Genomic DNA, 23,902 nt, shown 5'->3' with positions numbered 1-23,902 from the left:
TTTTTGAATATCTATTGTTTTCTGATTTCATTATCTTTGATCTATTGAATGATTTGCTAAAAATGCCTATTAGTTAATTGTTTGATGTGATCAATTGCTAGTTCATCTTCATAATCTATAATTATTGTGTAAGATTGAACATGGGTAGCAATTAGGTTTTATTGATTATGATCCCAGTTTTCGACAATAACCTAAGGAAACAATAGGGTGAATTAAATGATTTATGCTTTATAAATTGTTGTTCAGTTTAACTACTTCCTATTCTTAAAGCAGTTATTAATTTGATGAGAATTGCTTAATACTAATTCAGTTAATAATTAGAGTCAACAAGAGTGCTGGGCTCGAATTGATGAGTATAGAAAAGTCAAGGGTTTACCTCACTGTTTGGTAAATCTACGTTAAGTATTCAATGAGAAATAATTGTATTTCTTTTGTCTATGATCGAATCAATGCATTGAAATGAGAATTACCTTGGACTGAAGTTTGTTTAATTTGAGAGTTTCATATTTAATTTTAGTTCTTAATTTTTTATTTCTGATTTCTTTTTTAGACTGCGAATTACACACAACCCCCCCCCCCCCCCCCCGCTCCCAACCTTTGTTTCTTTCTTTTTCTATTATACAAGTGCATGAAATTTTAATAATTCAGTCTCTAGGGTTCGACATAGATTTATAACTTGCTGCAGAAAATATTTTATAGCTGATAATTTTAGTTAATTTAAATTTTAGTGGATTCGACAACCATCAGCTATTAAAGGCATAATGTAACCCTTGTTTCCAGCAAGTTACTTCCTAGGAAGCGGAATCAAAATGTCAACTAAATAAGTTGGATTTGTTAACTTTTTGATAAGTCGAAATTTTTTAATGAACTTACCCCAGCTAAACAAGGCCATAACCTTTCATAGTAGCCTATCACTTCTTTTTTGATCTTCATTAAAAAGGCACTACACATATGGATAACTCTTAACGGAAAAATCCAAAAAAGAGAATATTTGTAGGACCCAACATTAGGAGCCTTCAAGGGAGAATATGTTTATAACTTATATTAATAAAAAAATTGTTAGTTGTTACTAAAAAGAAAGCGAAGCCCCCACGTTGACAATTGTTTGAAATTTTAATTAGTTTTTAAACCACATCATTGTTTCCTAGCAAATTAGTTTTTAATCCATAAAATTATTTCTTAGTAAATTAAAGAACAGTACAGCATTTGGAATCAGCTATGCATTAAGCATCTGTCTCAAAAGTTGCTTTCTTCTTCTGTTTCCAAGTCTTCATACGAACACCAATGAATTTTAAATCAGTGATATGAGAGTCATTTTCAAATATGTGATGTTTCATGTTTAAATCACAAACGAAACCAAATAAAAATAGAAAACAACAGACTCAATATCCCCAACAAGTCAAGAAATTGCAGGTGATATTTCCCATAATCATTAGTTAGCATCAACCTATAAATACATCTAATTACACACATTTTCTCACATCAGAACCAACTATTAATCAGTCAATCCTCCTCATCCGCCACCGGCCTGCTCCTTTCTGTGCTTCCTTTTCTTGCTATTTTCTAGGATCATGGGAGTGGTCACTTATGAACTGGAGGTTGCCTCCCCTGTCCCTCCAGCCAAGCTGTTCAAGGCTTTTGTCCTTGACAGTGACAATCTCATCCAAAAGGTTGTTCCCAAGGCCATCAGCAACGTTGAAATCCTGGAAGGAGATGGAAGGCCTGGAACCGTCAGAAAGTCACTTTCGAGGAAGGCAAGTATATTACAAAAAGAACAAGAAGATATATATTTTACCCTCCAATTTGTGTAACAGTAGTCAATATATGCATCTGAACAATCCATCCTTTGCAGGTAGCCAATTCAAGTAAGTGAAGCACAGGATTGAAGAAATTGACAAAGAAAATCTTATATACAAATACAGTGTGATTGAAGGCGATGCCTTGATGAATGTGCTTGAGCAAATCTCTAACGAGACCAAGTTTGAGGCATCTGCAGCTGGAGGATCGATTTTCAAGAACAACAGCACCTACTTTACTGTTGGAGACTTGGAGCTCGAGCAAGAGCAGATTAAGGCTGGCAAAGAAAAGTCCTTGGAAATTTTCAAGGCAATCCTGATACCTATAACTAGATATTCTACTGTGCATGTTGGAGCTGTGGCTTTGATGTTTTTGTTTTTCTCATCCTGCAGGAAACTACCTTTTCACTTGCTCCTAATAAATTTCTGTTGTAAGCGTCAGTTCAATTGTGGCTTGTTATTTTCATTGGAAAGGAGTCAATTGGACCAGACTTTGAATAAATATACCTGAATTATCAGTTCCTGGCCACATATGACTATATGATAATATTACTAGTATTATAGTAATGCTTTCAGAATCATGGTTTCATTGTGTTGAAGTTGATAACAAGGACAATTTCTTTATAAAATAATTAAAAGGAAAAAAAAAACACAAGGTCGAACTTTACATCTGGAAGTAATAAATGTCCAAAGTATTTCCATATGAAATTTCATTTTCCTGAATTTCCACTATGCAATGCCTGCTCCAGTTTGGGTGGGAATAAAATGTTGAACTTCTATTAAATATTTCATGGTCCTTACCATTGCAAACCATTTCACAATTTACAGGTAAATTTCACTTATTATTAATGCAAATCATCATTTGAAATTTTAATATATAACTTAAAACTCTTTTTTTTTTTTTTTCAAGTTACCACCTCAACTCAACTCAACTCAACTCAACTCAACTAAGCCTTTATCCCAAAAATTTGGGGTCGGCTATATGGATTCGCTTTTTCCACTCTGAACGATTTTGGGTTAAATCCTCAGAAATGTGTAATGCTTCTAAGTCATGCTGTACTACTCTCCTCCAAGTCAATTTAGGTCTACCCCTTTTTTTCTTTCTATCATCTAGCCTAATGTGTTCTACTTGTCTAACTGGAGCCTCCGTATGTCTACGCTTCACATGACCAAACCACCTCAATCTCCCTTCTCTCAACTTATCTTCAATTGGCACCACTCATACCTTTTCTCTAATACTTTCATTACGGACTTTATCTAGTCTAGTATGACCACTCATCCACCTTAACATTCTCATCTCTGCAACTCTTATCTTAGATGCATACGACTCTTTCAGTGCCCAACACTCACTACCATATAGCATAGCCGTCGTATGGTCATGCGGTAAAATTTCCCTTTTAATTTATTGGGAATCTTACGATCACATAAAACTCCCGTGGCACGTCTCCACTTCAACCATCCGGCTTTAATCCTATGACTAACATCCTCCTCACATCCCCCATCTACTTGAAGGACTGAGCCTAGATATTTAAAGTGATTACTTTGGGACAGTGCCACTCCATTCAAACTAACTCCTTCCCTATCACCAGTTTGGCCTTCACTGAACTTGCAATGCATGTATTCTGTCTTCGTTCTACTTAACTTAAAACCCTTTGACTCTAGAGTACTTTTCCAAAGTTCTAGCTTCCTATTGACTCCTTCTCGTGTCTCATCTATCAGAACAATATCATCCGCAAACATCATGCACCAAGGAATACTCTCTTGTATATGTTTCGTCAATTCATCTAAAACTAATGTAAAAAGGTAAGGGCTTATGGCTGATCCTTGGTGTAATCCAATTGAGATCGGAAAATCTCTTGTGTCCCCTCCCACTGTGCGCACAATAGTAGTTGCTTCTTCATACATATCTTTCAATACTTGTATATACCTAATAGATACCCTCTTTTATTCTAACGCATTCCATAAGACCTCTCTTGGAACACTATCATAAGCCTTCTCCAAATCAATAAAAACCATGTGTAGATCTTTCTTCCCATCTCTATATTTCTCCATCAAGCTTCTAATGAGAAAGATCGCTTCCATAGTTGAACGACCAGGCATGAAACCAAATTGATTGAGAGAGATAGAAGTATCATGACGTAGTCGATGCTCCACAACTCTCTCCCACAACTTCATAGTATGGCTCATGAGTTTAATTCCCCTATAGTTTGAGCAACTCTGTATGTCTCCCTTATTTTTAAAAATAGGTACTAAAATACTCTTCCTCCGTTCATCAGGCATTTTCTTTGAGTTTAGAATCTTATTAAATAATTTAGTTAACCATGCCACTCCCATATCTCCCAAATACTTCCACACTTCAATTGGTATTTCATCGGGTCCACAGGCTTTACCTACTTTCATTCTCTTAAGTGCTTCCTTTACTTCTAAAGATCTAATCCTTCTAGTATAATTTACATTCTTTTCTATTGTTCTATAATATATATTCACGCTATTTCCATTTTGACTATTATTAAAGAGATCATTAAAATAATTTCTCCATCTTTCTTTAATGTCCTCATCTTTCACCAACACTTTTCCTTCTTTATCCTTAATGCACCTAACTTGATTGAGATCTTGACATTTCCTTTCTCTACTTCTTGCTAATCTATAAATATCTTTCTCCCCTTCTTTAGTTCCAAGTTTCTCATATAACTTTTGATGTGACTAATCCGCAAGTATACGGGTCGTCTCAAGTAATAAAGTGATGAATCAAGTATCGTTCCCACGAGGATTTGCTGTTTGATTACTAAATTATGAATGAAGCGATTATTTGGGCTAATGATTAATGAATAAATGGTAAATGTGAATGAGCAAGGTAAATTGATTAATCTAGTTGAAATGGGTAAAGAGTAAACAAATAAATTCTAATTCTAGTTTGCAATTAAACTGAAGTTGACAATGGGTAATTTAAACGAAAGTCTAATTATGGTAAAAGTGATCCCAGAGTTGGGGGTTTATGCATAAATCAATTGGGATTTGTCTTGGGCATTCCAATTTTTAGGGAAAAATAGAGTTTGAAGGAAATTGATTCTAAATCCCTTTAATATCTTTTTCAAGCATATCAAAGTGTATTCTAAAATAACCAAACCTACTTTCGTATGTATTTGATTACTTTAAAACCCATTAAGTTTTGTAACCAATAATTAATTCCTCTTAAAGTCCTAGTTTATTTCTAAATCTAGGTGATTTTAAGTTCCAATCCTTGATTAACTATCAATGACTTTCACCTTTCGGTCCTTCAATCAAAGATTAACACAATACCCAATGGGTACCAACATTAGGCAAGTAAATCAAGCACACAAGGAAGGAATCAAAACTCATATTCATATAAAATAAGGAAATACCCAATCCAAATCCACTAATTAATCTAAAACATATTTCCCAACTCTGAAATCTAAGGAAATTACTCACTCATTATGGTATTTACAAGAAATATAGATGGAAGAATAAGGAAAAACATGATAAAAGGACTGAAATAGGAAAACCCAGGTGGAAGAACCAAGGTCTCTGGTTTCTGGAGCTCCAAATGCGTGCTGCAGCTCCTCTTCCCAGAGAAAAATGGCGCCTCCTCTTCTTTCTATTTAATTTTCTTTCCTTTTTTGTTTTTCTTCTCCTTCCTCTTGTGGCAAAAATAAGGAAAATGATGAATTTATATGGTCCCTAAAAGTTACCCTAAAAGTAAATAAAAGACAAGGAGTGGATAGGAAATGAGGTGTAAAATTATCCAAGTCAGCAGCACTTTCACGTTCTGGGCATTCTGCTTATGGTTCGGCTTAACCCTAAGCGGCTTCTTAGCAAATTTAGCCTCTGACGCACCGTCGCTTAAGGTTGCTGCACCTTCAGAAATCTCGGCAGACTTATAGTAAAATGGACTTTTCTGCTCATGCTTGACTTGTGTTGCACCTTAAGCATTGCCGCTTTACCCTGAGCATGACCTTAAGCAAGGTCTCAAGCAAATTTCGGCTGGTTTGCTCTTTCAAGGCTTGATTTCTTCAACTTTCCTCTGTGCTTAAAGAACTCCAAATTTCTTCAAATCACTTCCTAATGCACTCATTGGTCTTCGATTTGCCACAAAATCCTATCAAAAATAACAAAATTACAAAAATCAAATATAAAGTATCTAAAGTTAACAAATAAGCTAAAATAAAGCTAAAAACATAAAATATACTAAAATATAAGGGCAAAATGGATGCAAAACTACCCTAAAATGCCTATATGAAATGAGTGTAACAAATTCCCCCAAACTCAAACCTTTGCTTGTCCTCAAGCAAATTAAAAAAAAACAATTAATGCAATTTGGGGTACCTTACCTTAAATTTATGAAAATTACTTATCCGAACTCTCAAACTTACCTTTAGCCACCAACACACCATATACCCACTTTCAAGGTGCCAAGAATTTAATCCTTACCAAAGTTATCACCGCTTAGCCTTGGGTCAATTATCCATATTATCAAGCCCAAACCAATCAATCACAAAGAATAATTATGCCTAAATAGACTATAGGGTAATCCATAAGCTAAAGTATCTCAAATAATGATGGAAGTAAATGAATGGATTAATGATATCACAATCCCATAGGCAATTTTCCTATTCCAATCTCCACTAATGTAGCAAAACACCATCAAAAGATCAAAAGGACTTTCAAGGGTTGTAATGGGGCTAAGGGGGTAGTAATGTGGCTAACAAGAAAAGGATAAAGGTAACAAAATATGAGAATAATCAAATTATTAAAAGATCAAGACACACAATTTTTTTTTTTTTTTTTTTTTTTTATATATCAAATGGGAGAAGGAACTTTACAACTATTCACCAATGCTAGCATATAATTTTGAAGCTTTTAGAGGGACTACATAAAAACATTGACTTTGAATTATAATTGTCCCTTTCAATTCACCCCCAAACTCATTTCTTTGTGTATTTGAGTGGTGAATTACTTTACATACCATAATTGAATTTGCTAGCTTTTTTACTTTAGCCACTTCTCCCAACTAATTGTTATTATTATTATTATTTATTATTTTTTTATATTTATTTTTTTTATGTGTATCTATCACTCAAAGAATTATTCTCATGGAGGGTAGGTAAGTGTTTGAGTTTATGGCTAGGTAGTAATGTGGGTTCCAAAGGAATAAGAGGGATAAATGTAGGCTCAAATTGGTTCCAAAGGGAAATTTTTAAGTGAGGTTGGCTAAGGCTAAAATATGGGTTTAAAATTCAAAGAATGCCTAGATCATTTCTTTTTCAAGTGTATGCTATGATTTCGCCTTGAAAGGTTTAGGAAGATTGTTCTAGGATTGGTGAGACATCAATTAGCTACTTCTCACCCTAGAGTTTTCTCTAAGCACTCAAAGTCAATGCAATAGATTGGGTGGCCCTTGGCTAAGAAGATATAAACTCAAGCAAGAATTTAATAACTTTGCACCTATCCAGGACTTTCAATCCATCAAACCCTTCTAAAAGTAAGCTTAATTGCTCTTCAAAGCAACTCTCAATCCTCTAAGGACAAGGTAAAAATTTGTTTTTATGATATGCATGATCCTAAAATGAATGCATAAATCAGATTAAAACTAAGTGTAATCTATATGAAGACTATATGCAAATGTATGTATATGGGTATAGACATGTGTGTGGTATATGTATAAGTGTATGGATTATCTATATATGAATGAATGAAATGCAATAAATGAATGAAAAAAAATTTTAAAAATTTTGCAAAAATTTTGCCCTCACCCCCAAACTCAAATGAAACATTGTCCTCAATGTCTAAAATGAATGCAAAGATGGGCAAAATTATGTGAACTTATCAATTAATGAAATATATACAATTGGGGATTAAATCAATATAAGCTCAAGTATTTCAAAATTAGCTCAAAATGATATTAACAATGAAGCTTTAGAGAGAAAAATGTGAAAAAGTATCCCAAATGTATGAATTTACACTGCTTAAGATGTTGCTTAACCTGTTGCGTAGGGTAAAGCGAAAGCATAAGCATTGGCAACATACCATGAGCATAAATGGTAAAAGGGAAACTGTTACCTCCAACTGATGTGAAACAATTGTGGCTCAAAGAAAATTATGCAACTCATCAATGTCAGCAAAATTAGGATTGAAGAAAAGATAAAGTGCAAAAATAATGGTCAAGAAAATGAAATAGTGAAAAGAAATAAAATGTAACAGTTAAATCAAAAAATTAAACTAAGAAACATTCACAGAGTATTTATGTCTATATCAGAAGATAAAATAAAATAAAGTAAACTAAAGGAAAAAAAAAAAAAAAGTGCAGAGATAATAATAAAAACTAAGTACCAAAATATTACAACCATGACCAAAGTTTGAAAATTAAAATAAACAGATTACAAAATAAACCTAAAACAGAAACTAAAACTGCTGCTACTGATCAAGTTCTGCTATCAAGCCTTTGTTGTCGCATCGTGGTCCGTGAGGTTCCGCAAAGAGGTTCATTATGATCCAAGCTTCGTAAGGCCTTCAAGTTTTCTGTTAAGTCTTTCATTTCTTGAAACATGGCTTGGCCCCAATGATATAAATTGTTGTAGGATTGGGCCAATTTGTTGTAAAGCTCCAGCATTTGAAGTTGATGTTGCTTCTGTTTCTTTTTAAGAGATAAAAATCTCTTTTTAAGTTTCTTTTCTAGCTTCTTCTTTTGGTTAACCTGCTCTTGACCCATGGCTTCAATTTTGATTTCTAAGTTTTTCAAGGAAGCAAGAATTTCTGTGGTATCAGGTGAGGGAGCAGATGGTTGGACAGTGAAATTTGTTATCCTGGATTCCAAGGATTTTAAGATGGATAACATGTCTGCTGAGAAGTGTGGGGTAGAGGTTGGTTGTGGTTCAGCAGTTGCAAAAGTGGTGGGGTGTTCAGTGAGTGGGGTATCAGTCTTGAATGTAGAGTATATGTATGGCCTATTTTCTCACAAACATCCATATGCAAAGAACATGGTGCAGTCTATGTATGATTCCCTAAACTGGCAAAGAATTTATATAGACTAGCATCAAAGCTAAATGATTTTGCTATGGCTTATATACCCCCAAAAACAATACTACCTTTAGTATGCTTGGTGACAATTTGGTGCCAATGAGTAGCTATGAAATGGGTCAGACTTACTTGTTTTCTCTCCTTCATGCACCACAATAGGAACAAATCCTCAAAGACCCACAATATCATATCGTGTCCCCTTCCTAAAACAAAGGTAAGTAATGAATCTATGGAGGTATTTCAATACATGGTCAACTATCCTAGAGGCTTTGCAAATCCTGCCTATAATAACCTCCAAATGGTGCAATATCTTTCCGCACTGAACAGGTCATAAACAGCTTGTCGCCACTCAATGTTTCTATACCTAACTCAAAACCAAAAATGGCATTCAAAGCACCTATATCTAACTCCTCACAATTCCAAAGACATCGAAAATAAATCATATCTCTATGGTCAGGCACTGTTGGTTTGAAACTCAACTTTAGGGAACTCAAAAATTCGAGGGTTAGATCCTTGTATACTGGTTCCCTAATTTTAGCAAAATCAGTCCAGCTAACAACATCCAAATAGGCAAAGACAGAATTATAAATACCTAATTCTTTCAAAATCTGCTCATCCATATACTTGTTTGCCAAAATGGTTTTAGAAAGTAATTTCTCATAGGCCTTTTTCATATCCATATCCCTAAAAGCCCAAGGCAATGGAGAAATTACCTCCTCTATAGTATCCGCAGATGACGCAGGTGCTGGAGAATGTAAGGGAGACTGGGTTACTGGTGTTTGCACCGCTGGTGCTGGGGTTTGCGAAGAGGACCTGGTCCTTTTGCTAACTGGCTCAGAGGACTGAGGTGGAGAGTTTAAGTCGAAAGGGACAGAGGGTACTCGTTTCCTTTTTCCGACAAGGGTTTCTTTGAGTCTACCAATGCCCTTTTTGTTTTCCCTTTTGTTTTTGTTTGGGTAGGAACAGGTCGCGTTGGTTCTGGGAATGGGTGTCGAATTGGTGTTTCATTTGGCGGCTCGGATTGCGGCGAGAGGAGTCGGCGGGATGAGAGGTGGTATTTGGCTTGGAGGCGGGGCGGTGGACCGAGGTGGTGGTGATTGTGGTAATGGCGGCGTTTGTGGCGGTGGGGACCGAGGTAATGGCGACTGGGTCAAGTTAGGGTTTGTGGGTAATGAGGATGGAGTGCCCATTTTAGATTTGGATGTAATGTCAAGTCCTCTGAGTTTAGGTTTGTGAGATAACCACATATTGTTTCTTTTCATTTTAATGAAAAGGATGAAACCTTTCGCTTCTGTAAAAATTTTGCCGGAAAAAATGGCGTGAGGAAGGAAGTCGACGAGGTTTATCGGAGTGTTGGCGAGGTTTTTGGAAAATTGGCGAAATGTCGGGCCTTTTAAAATGTGGGGTAGACATGTGGTAATTTGGGTCATGCTTAGGTTAGGCATAAGGTTCAGCAGGTTGCTTAAGACTTTGCTTGACAAGCAATGTCATCAAGAAGTTTCGGTGTTCTGGGCAAAATTGTGGTTTTGCTTACCAAAATCAGTCCAAAAGTTATGGAATGCCATTGCAACCCTCAGCAGTTACCAAATACACACAAACACCATAAAATTTAGGGATTTCAGTTCATCTCTCTCAGAACTTACTAAGCATAGCACATGTTCATTTAGCTTTTGCAATCATTGTCCATTTTAGGCACCAATTGTGATTATCATTTTTGCACATTTAAATGAAATGGTCTCCTTCCTAAACTTACACCAAAAGCATATTTTCAAAAGATTTCATAAGTTCCAATCAACCAAGAATTTCTAAAAATGTAGAAATTGACCTTTTTAGCAAAGATGAACAAGAGCATGAACAAGAGCAAAAATCATAGATTGCAGAAATTAGCAGCAATTCCAACAAAAGCATGCAAATTCCTATCAGACTACAAAATTATATATACACTAAAAGGTAAAACTTAACAAACACTATTTTTGCACTTCAATAAAGCTCTCATCAGTCCTAAATATCAAAATTGATCCTCATTCAAGTTGCATTTCACAGAATTTACACAAAACACAAAATCAAACATGTGCTATCAAGTAGACTGCAATTTGAGCAATTTAGCACAAGTTTAAAGGTGTTACTGTTCACAGGTACTGCATAAAGTGCAGAATGTTGCTTATACTTGCTTCCCTTTAATTCTTTGTTTTTGCAACAAGTGTAAACTTGCCCAATCTTCATGAATTACCTACAAAAGATAAACAAATGTCACTTTTGAGATTAATGAGGGTGAAAACTGAAAGTGAAATGAAATGGAAAATTAATGAACTATAAAAGGATACGCTTGGGTTGCCTCCCAAGAAGCGCTTGTTTAAGGTCTTAAGCTTGACCTTCCACTCCAATTCTCCTAAGTATCCTCGATCGAGAACCAAGCCATGAAACCTCTACAAACTTTTGCGTGGGTTCTCCTACAATATATTGTTTTAATCTCTGCACTTTAACTTTGAAAGTCCCTGAGGTCTGATTGCTTATCTCAACAGCTCCAGAGGGGTTTACTTTTATAACAGGGTAGGGCCCGGACCATCTTGACTTCAATTTTCCTGGAAATAACCTTAACCTAGAATTGTATAGGAGAACAACATCACCTTCTTGAAATTCTTTCCTCCTAATATGCTTATCATGCCATCTCTTAGTTCTTTCCTTGTAAAGCTTGGCATTTTCATAAGCATCCAATCTAAGCTCCTCAAGTTCATTTAGTTGCAGCATTCTTTTTCTCCCGCAGCTTTTAAGTCAAAGTTCAGTGTCCTTATGGCCCAATATGCTCTATGCTCCAACTCCAAAGGTAAATGACAAGCCTTCCCATAAACCAATCTAAATGGGGTAGTTCCGATAGGGGTTTTAAAGGCTGTTCTATAGGCCCAAAGAGCATCATCTAACTTTAGTGACCAATCTTTCCTCGAACAATTCACTGTTTTCTCAAGAATTCTTTTCAGCTCTCTATTGGAAATCTCCACTTGACCACTAGTTTGTGGATGGTAGGGTGTTGCAACCTTATGTTTCACACCATATTTTTGCAATAATCTTTCAAATTGATGGTTGCAAAAATGAGATCCTCCATCACTTATAATGGCACGTGGAGTTCCAAATCTTGTAAAAATGAACTTTTTAAGGAATTTAATCACAACTCTTACATCATTAGTTGGAGATGGTATAGCTTCAACCCATTTGCTCACATAATCTACTCCAACTAAAATGTATTTGTGTCCCAAGGATGATGGAAAGGGTCCCATGAAATCAATGCCCCACACATCAAATAATTCCACTTCCAATATAGTTTGGAGGGGCATTTCATCTCTCTTTGAGATATTACCCATCCTTTGACACCTATCACATGCATTTACAAACTTCCTCACATCCTTAAACATGTGTGGCCAAAAGAACCCTGCTTGAAGAACTTTTTCTGCAGTCTTTGTCACACTCATATGACCCCCATAAAGTGAAGAATGGCAATCTTTGATAACATTCCCTATCTCCTCATCAGCTAAACATCTTCTAATCAGCCCATCTCCACATTTCTTGAACAAAAATGGTTCTTCCCAATCATAATCCTTCACATCAAAGAGAAATTTCTTCTTTTGCTGCCATGTTAAATCAGGTGGAAGGATTCCACACACTAGATAGTTCACAAAATCTGCATACCAAGGGGTTTTTGCATTCATGATTACTAACAATTGCTCATCAGGAAAATAATCATCTATTGGGGGCTCTTTTCCCAGATTGTCTCCTTGTTCTTGCCTCAATCTAGACAGGTGATCCGCTACCACATTTTCTACTCCTTTCTTATCTTTAATTTCCAAGTCAAACTCTTGAAGGAGTAACACCCACCTTATCAATCTAGGTTTAGCCTCTTTTTTCTGAAGGAGATACTTGATAGCTGCATGATCCGTGTACACTATTACCTTAGACCCCACAAGATAGGACTGAATTTGTCATCGCAAATACTACTGCCAAAAACTCTTTCTCTGTAGTAGAGTAATTTATTTGAGCATCATCTAAGGTCCTACTTGCATAGTATATTGCATACACCTTCTTATCTTTCCTTTGTCCCAAAACAGCCCCAATGGCATAATCACTAGCATCGCACATTAACTCAAAAGGTAATGACCAATCGGGTGGCTGCATAATAGGAGCAGATATCAAAGCTTCCTTTATCCTGCAAAAAGCATTCATACAATTAGTATCAAAATTAAATTCCACATCTTTACTCAATAAATTGGTAAGAGGTTTAGAAATCTTAGAAAAATCCTTGATGAATCTCCTATAAAATCCAGCATGCCCCAAGAAACTCCTCACTCCCTTCACAGATGTTGGGGGTGGCATTTTCTCAATAACTTCTACCTTTGATTTATCCACCTCAATACCCCTGTTTGACACAAGATGTCCCAAAACAATTCCTTCTTGTACCATAAAATGGCACTTTTCCCAATTCAAAACTAAATTGAACTCTTCACATCTCTGCAAAACCTTAGACAAGTTAGATAAGCATTCATCAAAAGATTTACCATACACAGAAAAATCATCCATGAACACTTCCATAATACCCTCAATCATGTCAGAAAATATGGACATCATACATCGTTGAAATGTAGCAGGGGCATTACATAGTCCAAATGGCATCCTTCGATATGCAAAGGTACCATAAGGACATGTGAAGGTAGTTTTATCCTGATCATCTGGGTGAATAGGGATCTGAAAGAACCCTGAATAGCCATCCAAGTAGCAAAAATAAGAATGATGAGCTAGTCTCTCAAGCATTTGATCTATAAATGGTAATGGAAAATGGTCCTTTCTAGTTGCCTTATTCAATTTCCTATAATCTATACACATTCTCCATCCAGTTACAGTTCTTGTAGGTATTAGTTCATCATTTTCATTTTTAACTACTGTGATGCCCCCTTTCTTAGGTACAACATGAACTGGACTTACCCAATTGCTGTCAGAAACAGGGTAAATGATACCTGCATCAAGCAATTTCAAGATCTCCTTTTTCACAACCTCTTTCATGTTCGGATTCAGTCTCCTTTGTGATTCTCGAGAGGCTTTATGGTCATTTTCCAACAAAATTCTATGCATGCACACGTATGATGTATTCCTTTAATATCATCAATGGTATAACCAATTATCCTTCTATGCTTCCTAAGAACTCTCAATAATTTCTCAACCTCACAATCAGTCAATTTAGCACTAACAATCACAGGATATGTAGAATATTGCCCTAGAAAAGCATACCTGAGATTTGTTGGAAGAGGCTTCAACTCTACCTTAGGTGTTTCACCTTTTTCAAACTTTGATGATGAAGTCGTTTCTCGCTTCAAGTCCCCAATCTTTTCAATATCAGCCATAGGCAATGGTGGATTTCCTTCCAAAATTGTAACATATTCTGCAGCTTCCTCAATTTCATCCCCTTTTTTGATGTTATGAACCAAACAAGCTTCTAAGGGGTCTTTAGGATGTTGCTTTTTAAGCACTTCTCTAACCTCTTCATCTATCACATCTACTCTCAAGCATGAGTTTGAATCATCTTTCTTTTTCATTGCTTGAAACAAATTAAATTCAACTTTCTCTTCCCCAACTTCTAATGTAAGCCTCCCATTTTTTACATCAATCACAGCTCCAGAAGTAGCAAGGAAAGGTCTACCAAGAATAATAGGAATGTGTACATCCTCCTCCATCTCCAATACCACAAAATCCACTGGTATGAAAAATTTCCCAACTTTCAGAGGAACATTCTCAACTATCCCAATTGGAAATTTAATAGATCTATCTGCTAACTGCAGTGATATGGTAGTAGGCTTCATTTCTCCAATCTTCATTTTCTCATAGATAGACAATGGCATCAGACTAACACTGGCTCCAAGATCGCATAAAGCCTTATCTATACTAATATCCCCAATGTGACATGGTATGGAGAAACTCCCAGGATCTTTCAGTTTGGGTGGAAGCTTATTTTGCAAAATGGCACTGCTTTCTTCCGTGAGAGCTACAGTCTCAAATTCCTCCAATTTCTTCTTGTTAGATAAAATCTCCTTCAAAAATTTGGCATATGAAGGCATTTGTGCTAAGGCGTCAGTGAAAGGAATAGTCACATGCAAAGACTTCAATACCTCCAAAAACTTCCCAAATTGTTTATCCAATTTTGCTTTCTGAAACCTTTGTGGGAATGGTAAAGGTGGCATGTAGGCTTTAGGTGCAACATATTTGGGCTCCTCTTCTTTGCTCTCCCTCTCCTTACTTCCTTTTTCTTCCACTGAATTTTCTTTCTCAGCTTCAATTCTAACTTCAACTTCAGTTTGTTCATCTCCTTCTCTCGCTTTTCTTTTCTTCAACTTTCCTTCAATATTTTTATCCCCATTCTCCAATATTTTTCCACTTCTCAATGTAATAGCCTTGCAATGCTCCCTTGAATTTTCTCGGTTGGCTAGGAAGCTTCCCAAATGCTTTGTTACTTGAAGAGCTAGCTTGTTGAGCTATTTGATTCTCTAATATCTTGTTGTGTGTTGCCATTTGATCCACTTTAGATGCTAATTGAGAAATCATTTCTTGTTGACCTTGATGGCTCACAAGTAGAGTTTCAATCATAGATTCCAATCTAGCTGTCTTGTCTAGTTGTGCTTGTTGTGGTAGAGGTGGAGCAGGTGCATTTTGTGGTTTAGAAATTCCAGAGGAGGCCCTCTATTCTCACTGAAAATTCGATGTTGTTGATATCCGTAAGGTTGCCGAAAATTCGATTTTGCCCTTGTCTACCTCCCCAAGAGAAATTTGGGTGGTTTCTCCATGCGGATCATAAGTTGCGTAAAATGGGTTACCACCGATCTTTGATTGTAGTTCCCACATAATCCACTTGCTCACTTGAAAATCTTGATTAAGTGCAGAAAAATCACGCACAATTGACATTTGCAGCCCAATTTCTAGTGTATTACCGTAACCTCCTATCAAGAATCTACTTTCATACTTAACTTGTCCATCTTCTTTGTCAAAGCATCAAACTTAGCATTGATCATATTCATGGCGTCAAGCTCAAACATACCAGCTGGTTTCTTGATCTCATTCCTCTCACAACTCCATTGGTAGTTGTTATAAGCAATTTTATCAAGAGCGTAAAAGCTTCATCTTCGATTTCTCCATAAGGTCACCTCCAGAAGATGCATCAATTGTACTCCTAATAGCTGGTGAAACTCCATTATAAAAGTGTTGAACAAGCATCCACTTAGGAATCCCATGATGTGGACATCTCCTTTGCAAATCCTTGTACCTCTCCCATGCTTCATACAAGCTCTCATCATCTCTAGGTTTAAAAGAAGTCAGCTCATTTCTCAGCTTAGCTGTCTTGCTTGGTGGAAAATATTGAGCCAAAAATGCTTGAGAAAGTTCATCCCATGTTGTGATAGAACCCGGTGGCAAAGAATGTAGCCACTCTCTAGCTCGGTCCTTCAGAGAAAAAGGAAATAATCTGAGTCGAATTGCATCATCAGAAACTCCATTTATCTTCAACATATCACTGATCTCAAGAAAGTGTGCCAGATGCACATGTGGACTTTCACTTGGATTTCCTCCAAATTGTGCTTGTTGTACCATTTGACAAAGTGCAGGCTTCAATTCAAAATTATTAGCTTCTACCCTTGGTCTTGTGATACTTGGCATGAAATCTCCAATGTTAGGATAGGCATGATCCTTCACAGAGCGGTTGTTATTATTGTTGTTATTGTCAGCCATTTCTTCTTGTACTTGCTCTTGCTCTTGTGCTCTTTCTTGTTGTTGTTGAGCTTTAATTTCAGCTTTTCTCCTTTTAGATTCTGCTCTTAAAGCCTTTCTTTGTCTTCTCTATTTCTGGGTCAAAGAATAGATTGATTTCTTCACTTTTTGACCTTCTCATAAAATAAAGCACCTGAAAAACAAAAATAAACAAACTCTCAAAGTAAAATGGTAAAAAGAAAATAAAATAAAATGCCCAAATTAACCAAACAAACAATCGTTTAATATCAAACAAAAATCAAATCCCCGGCAACGGCGCCAAAAACTTGATGTGACTAATCCGCAAGTATACGGGTCGTCTCAAGTAATAAAGTGATGAATCAAGTATCGTTCCCACGAGGATTTGCTGTTTGATTACTAAATTATGAATGAAGCGATTATTTGGGCTAATGATTAATGAATAAATGGTAAATGTGAATGAGCAAGGTAAATTGATTAATCTAGTTGAAATGGGTAAAGAGTAAACAAATAAATTCTAATTCTAGTTTGCAATTAAACTGAAGTTGACAATGGGTAATTTAAACGAAAGTCTAATTATGGTAAAAGTGATCCCAGAGTTGGGGGTTTATGCATAAATCAATTGGGATTTGTCTTGGGCATTCCAATTTTTAGGGAAAAATAGAGTTTGAAGGAAATTGATTCTAAATCCCTTTAATATCTTTTTCAAGCATATCAAAGTGTATTCTAAAATAACCAAACCTACTTTCGTATGTATTTGATTACTTTAAAACCCATTAAGTTTTGTAACCAATAATTAATTCCTCTTAAAGTCCTAGTTTATTTCTAAATCTAGGTGATTTTAAGTTCCAATCCTTGATTAACTATCAATGACTTTCACCTTTCGGTCCTTCAATCAAAGATTAACACAATACCCAATGGGTACCAACATTAGGCAAGTAAATCAAGCACACAAGGAAGGAATCAAAACTCATATTCATATAAAATAAGGAAATACCCAATCCAAATCCACTAATTAATCTAAAACATATTTCCCAACTCAAATCTAAGGAAATTACTCACTCATTATGGTATTTACAAGAAATATAGATGGAAGAATAAGGAAAAACATGATAAAAGGACTGAAATAGGAAAACCCAGGTGGAAGAACCAAGGTCTCTGGTTTCTGGAGCTCCAAATGCGTGCTGCAGCTCCTCTTCCCAGAGAAAAATGGCGCCTCCTCTTCTTTCTATTTAATTTTCTTTCCTTTTTGTTTTTCCTCCCTTCCTCTTGTGGCAAAAATAAGGAAAATGATGAATTTATATGGTCTCTAAAAGTTACCCTAAAAGTAAATAAAAGACAAGGAGTGGATAGGAAATGAGGTGTAAAATTATCCAAGTCAGCAGCACTTTCACGTTCTGGGCATTCTGCTTAGGGTTCGGCTTAACCCTAAGCGGCTTCTTAGCAAATTTAGCCTCTGACGACCGTCGCTTAAGGTTGCTGCACCTTCAGAAATCTCGCAGACTTATAGTAAAATGGACTTTTCTGCTCATGCTTGACTTGTGTTGCACCTTAAGCATTGCCGCTTTACCCTGAGCATGACCTTAAGCAAGGTCTCAAGCAAATTTCGGCTGGTTTGCTCTTTCAAGGCTTGATTTCTTCAACTTTCCTCTGTGCTTAAAGAACTCCAAATTTCTTCAAATCACTTCCTAATGCACTCATTGGTCTTCGATTTGCCACAAAATCCTATCAAAAATAACAAAATTACAAAAATCAAATATAAAGTATCTAAAGTTAACAAATAAGCTAAAATAAAGCTAAAAACATAAAATATACTAAAATATAAGGGCAAAATGGATGCAAAACTACCCTAAAATGCCTATATGAAATGAGTGTAACAACTTTTCAAAGGCCTGTGCTCTTGCTTGGCTAACTGCCTTTTTTGCCTCTTTCTTTGCTATCTTGTACTGTTCATATGCCTCATTATTATCACATTTAGGTAATTTCTTATACCATTCCCTTTTTCTCTTCACTGCCTTTTGTACTTCCTCATTCCACCACCATCTCTCTTTTGAGGGTGGTCCATGTCCTTTAGACTCCCCAAGTACTTTTCTAGCTACTTCTCTAATCTTTGATGCCATCTGTATCCACATATCATTGGCCTCCATATCTAGCTTCCATACTTCAGACTCAAGAAGCTCATTTTTGAACTTCACTTGCTTTACTCCTTTGAACTCCCACCACTTTGTTCGAGCTACACTATTTCTTCTGACCTTACTTGAATTGTTCCTAAACTTGACATCCAAGACCACCAACCTATGTTGACTTGTTAAAGCCTCTCCTGGAATGACCTTGCAATCCTTGCATAGAGCTCTATTTGTCTTCCTGGTTAAGAGGAAGTCGATTTGGCTTCTATGTTGCCCACTTTTGAAAGTCACTAAATGTGACTCTCTTTTTATAAAGTAGGTATTTGCTAGTATTAGGTCGTATGCCATAGCAAAATCCAGGATGCTTTTTCCCTCCTCATTTCGACTGCCAAAACCAAAACCTCCATGAACATTCTCATAACCTTGCCTATCACTTCCTACATGTCCATTCAAATCTCCACCAATGAAAACATTCTCTTCATTCGGTATGCTTTGCATTAAATCATCCATATCTTTCCAAAATCTTTGTTTACTCTCACTGTCTAGTCCTATTTGTGGGGCATAAGCACTAACTATATTTATTGTTTCTCTGTCTAGTACTAGCTTTACTAGTATAATTCTATCTCCTACTCTTTTCACAGCTACTACTGCGTCTTTCAATGTCCTGTCTATGATTATACCCACTCCGTTCTTGTTTCTCTCCTTTCCGGTAAACCACAATTTATACCCCGAATTACCCACTTCCTTACTTTTCTCTCCTACCCATTTAGTCTCCTGAATGCAAGCAATATTCACCCTTCTCCTTTCCAAGGTATCCACAAGCTCCATTAATTTTCCTGTAAGTGATCCAACATTCCAAGTACCAACCCTGATCCTCCTCCTATCCTGCTCCTTCCTAATTGGTCTCCTTCTATGATATCTTCTATTATTTTCTATGTCTATCTTGTGTTCTGTTCCACTATTTGTTCTATTATCTGTCTTATGGACTAACTTCTTTACCCACACCCGTCCATGATGTGGGAACCCTTGCTCACTTAACACCACACCCGGGCGCGGCATGGCGTCGCTTTCGGTGAACGCCCTACACCCTTGCATATTTATCACTACACCCGGGCTCCGATGTAGCGCGTCGTTAGTAGAGGACGCCCCAACGTTTATATCATTTGAATCCATATCATAGGGTGTGACGAAATTTTTACGCTGGTTGTCACCTACCGCAACCCTCCTCCTTTATCCGGGCATGGGACCGGCTAAGCACAAACTACTTAGGCTAAGCACAAACTATATTTTTAAGCGGACTACAGTTCCTTTAGCATTATTAGCATCTTTCTCATTATTTTTTTTAATATAAGTTAGAACCTATTAGCCACATCATCTGTCTGTAGCCATGTCAGCACCTGACTGCCACATCAGCCCCTCTCTCATAAGACCATCGCCTGAAAATCATTAGTATAGCATCCTCTTCATTCCCCTGTTTATAGACGACCTTGCAATCTGGAGAATAACAGAGAGTTGAAGTCCTTATGGAAACTAAGGTATATAATGTGAAGATTTTCGCAAAAAGGGTGAATTTTTTAAATTTCCTGGCACGTTAAAGCTCTTAGGACATTAAAACTTTGATGCTGCAACCTTCTGAAGTGTGAGACTCTGACAATAAATGTGTGATTTAAAAAAGAAAAATTAATCAATGATATTCAACTGAATAGTATTAGAGTTGTTTTCATAACTATAATGTTTGGAGTTCAAGTACAAAATAAATTAAAAAGAAGAATTGAGACAAATAAAATATTGATCCTAATTTTAGCCATGTAACACTAGAAGTTCCCATGAAGTTTTAATCATGAAAATACTGTTCAGTTTTTTTTTAATTACTTGGTAAGAATAGATGGAACCTTGATCCGAAAATTTGTTTCTTCAGGAAAAATATGGACGCCATAAAGAATCTATTGGGCAGCAAACAGCGGGAAATCCTGCAAAAGAAAACAAAGATAGTATGATACCACAGGATAGACAGTTGCACCAGTGTATATATATCACCCTTTAGTCACCCATACTTCTTCACTCAAGGGACAACTACAAAGCAACCAAATCCTAATCCTTTCTCCTATTGGATCATTTTCTACTCCTAAGGTAACATGGGTGTTGTTTCCTACGAATTGATTGTCACCTCCCCCATCCCGCCGGCTAAGCTGTACAAAGCCTTGGTCCTTGATTCCGATATTCTCCTACCAAAGATTGTGCCACAGGCCATTAAGAGCGTTGAAATCCTTGAAGGAGATGGAGGCCCTGGAACCGTAAAAAAAGTTACTTTTGGAGAAGGCATGATCATCGATTTATTAAACTTGCTTTCCTTTAGATAGTATCATAGCCAATTCAAGTACTGAATGTTGAAACTAATTGCACTGAATGTTAAATATTTATGTGCAGGTAGCCAATTCAAGTACTCGAAGCATAAGATCGAAGCGATTGATAAAAAGAACTTAAAATTCAGCCATAGTGTGATTGAAGGCGACATGTTAATGAATGTGATTGAAAAAATAACTTACTATATCAAGTTCCAGCAATCCCCTGATGGAGGATGCATCTGCAAGGAGAGCAGCAATTACCATACCATTGGTGACTTTAAGCTTAACAAAGACCAACTTAAGGCTGGCAAAGAGAAGGCCTTAGGAATGTTCAAGGCTGTTGAAGCTTACCTTTTGGCTAATCCTGATGCCTGCTAAAACTGCTGCTGCTTTTCTGCTGCAATAGTCTCTTATATATGCTTGTGAGCAAAAAAATGCCACTGGTTTGCAAATAAAAGTTTGCAGTTGTACGGGTCAAGAGTTAAGAAACTTGTTATTTTCTACGTCGCAAAGAAAATGAATGATATGAATCCCTTGTTTCTTTCAATAAATGCACAAGAATTATCACATGATCAAGTTATATTAGTTGCTTTTTTTTATGTAATTTGATCATTCTTTGTGTTGATGATATATATAATTGATATCGAGACCCATATATATATTTTTTTAAATTTCTAAATCCCACCTTTTAATATGATTTTCAAGAAATATTTTTCCCCACAAGAAGGGGAAAAATAACTTATCAATCAATTGATTATTTTTCCCTTTCATATTTTCTTTTTGATAATGTACTAATAGTTTTTTCGGGTCTTTGTGTCCGATTATACTCGTCAAGCTACTCGCATATTAGGTTCTTTCTTTTGTCTTTCCTTTGTCAATACAAACATAAATAGGAATATTATAAGTATAATGTAAAATTACAAAATTAATATAAATTATATTTAAAATAGTTTCTATGTCAAGATCAGTTTTTCAATAATGAAAAAAAAATCAGTTTTTGAAATTGAAAAAGCAATATTTCAAGAGAAAAACTTTTAGATTTTGTATTAAAATTTTGTAAATGTATTATAAATCTAATAATGCAATATAAAATTATTTTTATTAAATATAAAAATATATAATTACAATATGTATAAAATATAAAATTTCCCGGAGGCCTTCCTCGCTTGACTCACCTCTCATTCGTAACGGCCATGAATATATTTTTTGTGAACTCTGCCTTGAATTTTCCTCCTTCATTTTTAGTCAAATAAAATTGACATTAACAATGACTAATATTTTGAAAAATCTGATTTGATACTGTCAAAAAAACAAAGGCATCACTGCATTTGTCCAATTAAAAAACTGAACAGGACAAAAGAATAACATAAGATAATTGTGCTAATGGTGATTACATAATATTGAATTTGAATGATGAACATTCAGAGCATTGCATTAAAAAGCCCGAGGGCCATCAGCATACAAAACAGCCATAACTTCTGAAGGCATGGCTGTAAGCCAACAATGAAAATATGAAGAAGTACATTCCAACATTTCTGAAAGAAAATTCTTGTTTATTTATTATGAGCTTAATTAATTAGGGATTAATTATACTCCTTAATCCACTGGTAGAGAAACCAAAGAACACGATTACAATCTTTTATTATCGACCCAAAAGTGGCTTCGCCAGCCATCCAAATAATAACACAATTTTAATTAATTAGTTATAAGCATCAGGATTTGCCAAGAGATAAGCTTCAACAGCCTTAAACAATGCCAGGCCCTTCTCTGCTCCAATCTTGATCTGGTCTTCATTGATCTCACCGTTTTCCTTTGGGTAGTATTTGGTGGTGGTCTTGATAATGGATCCTCCATCAGAAGAAGACACCATTTTGATCTCATAGGAAACTTTCTCCAGTGCGTCCATCCATGGATCGCCTCCGATAGCACTGTAGCAGTGCGTGAAATTGTCTTTGTCTGTTGCATCAATCTGGGTCTTAATATACTTCACTTCCCTACCTAAAAACATGCATAAAAACACAACATATTTTAGTTGATAATCATAATTTTATTATAATTTGATACACTCATTAACCTTTTTATTGCAAAGGGTGTAATTCAACTAATTAATTATTACCTTCTGCAAAGGAAGTCTTCTTAATGGTTCCAGGCCCTCCATTTCCTTCAATAATCTCCACATTCTTAACGACCTGAGGCAGAATCTTAGGGATAGCAGTGTCAGCTTCAAGGACAAAGACCTTGAACATCTTGGTTGGGGGGATAGCGGCAGCCATTTCCCTCTCAAAAGTCAAAACACCCATGATGGCCTTTGAAAAAGATTAAATGGAAGGTAAATATATGAACAAGGAAGATGCTATATAGAAAGTAATAGGATAAATATGTATCTATTGTGTGGCGAAATACAGGAGCAGAAGGAGGTATTTATAGAATAAGCTTCAAGGTTTTGCGTCAAAATATTCCTTGTTAAGACCAAAACGATTTGCATTTAGGTCTGAAAGAGCATGCAATGAAAAAGGGTGTGCCGCTACATATTGATGACTCCTAATTTGTACTTCTACTAGATATTGTTCCTTCTGAAAGTAACTGTTGCCCATGAAACATTAGTTAATCAAATACCTACATATATACCGATCTCTTTCCCTTTTTTAATTTCCCACCATAAAATATATTTATAGTCATATTCTATATGGCATTAATTGTCCTAATGTACGAATATGATAGTTTTTTCCACGGTCAATCCAGTGCAACAAAGACGCTGCCTTAGTGGACGGGGTAGAAGTAGCGATGGAGACGGATGGGGTATCCGAGAAAACCACTGTATTTGAATTCGAACCCAATTAATATTATT

The 23,902-nt window shown here is 36.0% G+C and overlaps 2 protein-coding genes, 1 non-coding gene and 1 pseudogene across 3 annotated transcripts; 3 read left to right on the top strand and 1 right to left on the bottom strand.

Annotated features, from left to right (window-relative positions):
• The first annotated feature begins 1,571 nt into the window (after positions 1–1,571).
• LOC110660289 (major allergen Pru av 1-like) lies at positions 1,572–2,231 on the top strand (annotated as a pseudogene).
• A 13,855-nt stretch (positions 2,232–16,086) lies between these two features.
• LOC131174320 (small nucleolar RNA R71) lies at positions 16,087–16,193 on the top strand. The gene has a single exon (XR_009144568.1). It is a non-coding gene; the product is annotated as a small nucleolar RNA R71 (small nucleolar RNA).
• A 4,651-nt stretch (positions 16,194–20,844) lies between these two features.
• Positions 20,845–21,432, top strand: LOC110660259 (major allergen Pru ar 1). The gene is made up of 2 exons (XM_021818493.2): positions 20,845–21,028; positions 21,137–21,432. Exons 1-2 carry the CDS (start codon positions 20,845–20,847, stop codon positions 21,430–21,432), a joined length of 480 nt encoding a protein of 159 aa, XP_021674185.2.
• Positions 21,433–22,444: 1,012 nt separating this feature from the next.
• Positions 22,445–23,463, bottom strand: LOC110660262 (major allergen Pru ar 1). The gene is made up of 2 exons (XM_021818497.2): positions 23,171–23,463; positions 22,445–23,052 (listed from the first exon to the last, which is right to left on the bottom strand). Exons 1-2 carry the CDS (start codon positions 23,352–23,354, stop codon positions 22,754–22,756), a joined length of 483 nt encoding a protein of 160 aa, XP_021674189.1. The 5' UTR covers positions 23,355–23,463; the 3' UTR covers positions 22,445–22,753.
• Between the last annotated feature and the right edge of the window lie 439 nt (positions 23,464–23,902).

Source organism: Hevea brasiliensis, chromosome 15 (genome assembly GCF_030052815.1).
Source record: "Hevea brasiliensis isolate MT/VB/25A 57/8 chromosome 15, ASM3005281v1, whole genome shotgun sequence".
Lineage (NCBI taxonomy): Eukaryota > Viridiplantae > Streptophyta > Magnoliopsida > Malpighiales > Euphorbiaceae > Hevea > Hevea brasiliensis.
The sequence above is the reverse complement of the archived record's forward strand: the minus strand, read 5'-3'. Positions and strand labels throughout refer to the sequence as shown.

Excerpts from the sequence above, each read along its gene's own strand:
- LOC110660259 (XM_021818493.2), top strand. The coding sequence starts at position 20,845 with ATGGGTGTTGTTTCCTACGAATTGATTGTCACCTCCCCCATCCCGCCG. Across the intron at positions 21,029-21,136 it reads AAAAGTTACTTTTGGAGAAG|GTAGCCAATTCAAGTACTCG; the intron begins GCATGATCATCG and ends ATTTATGTGCAG.
- LOC110660262 (XM_021818497.2), bottom strand. The coding sequence starts at position 23,354 with ATGGGTGTTTTGACTTTTGAGAGGGAAATGGCTGCCGCTATCCCCCCA. Across the intron at positions 23,053-23,170 it reads GAAGACTTCCTTTGCAGAAG|GTAGGGAAGTGAAGTATATT; the intron begins GTAATAATTAAT and ends GCATGTTTTTAG.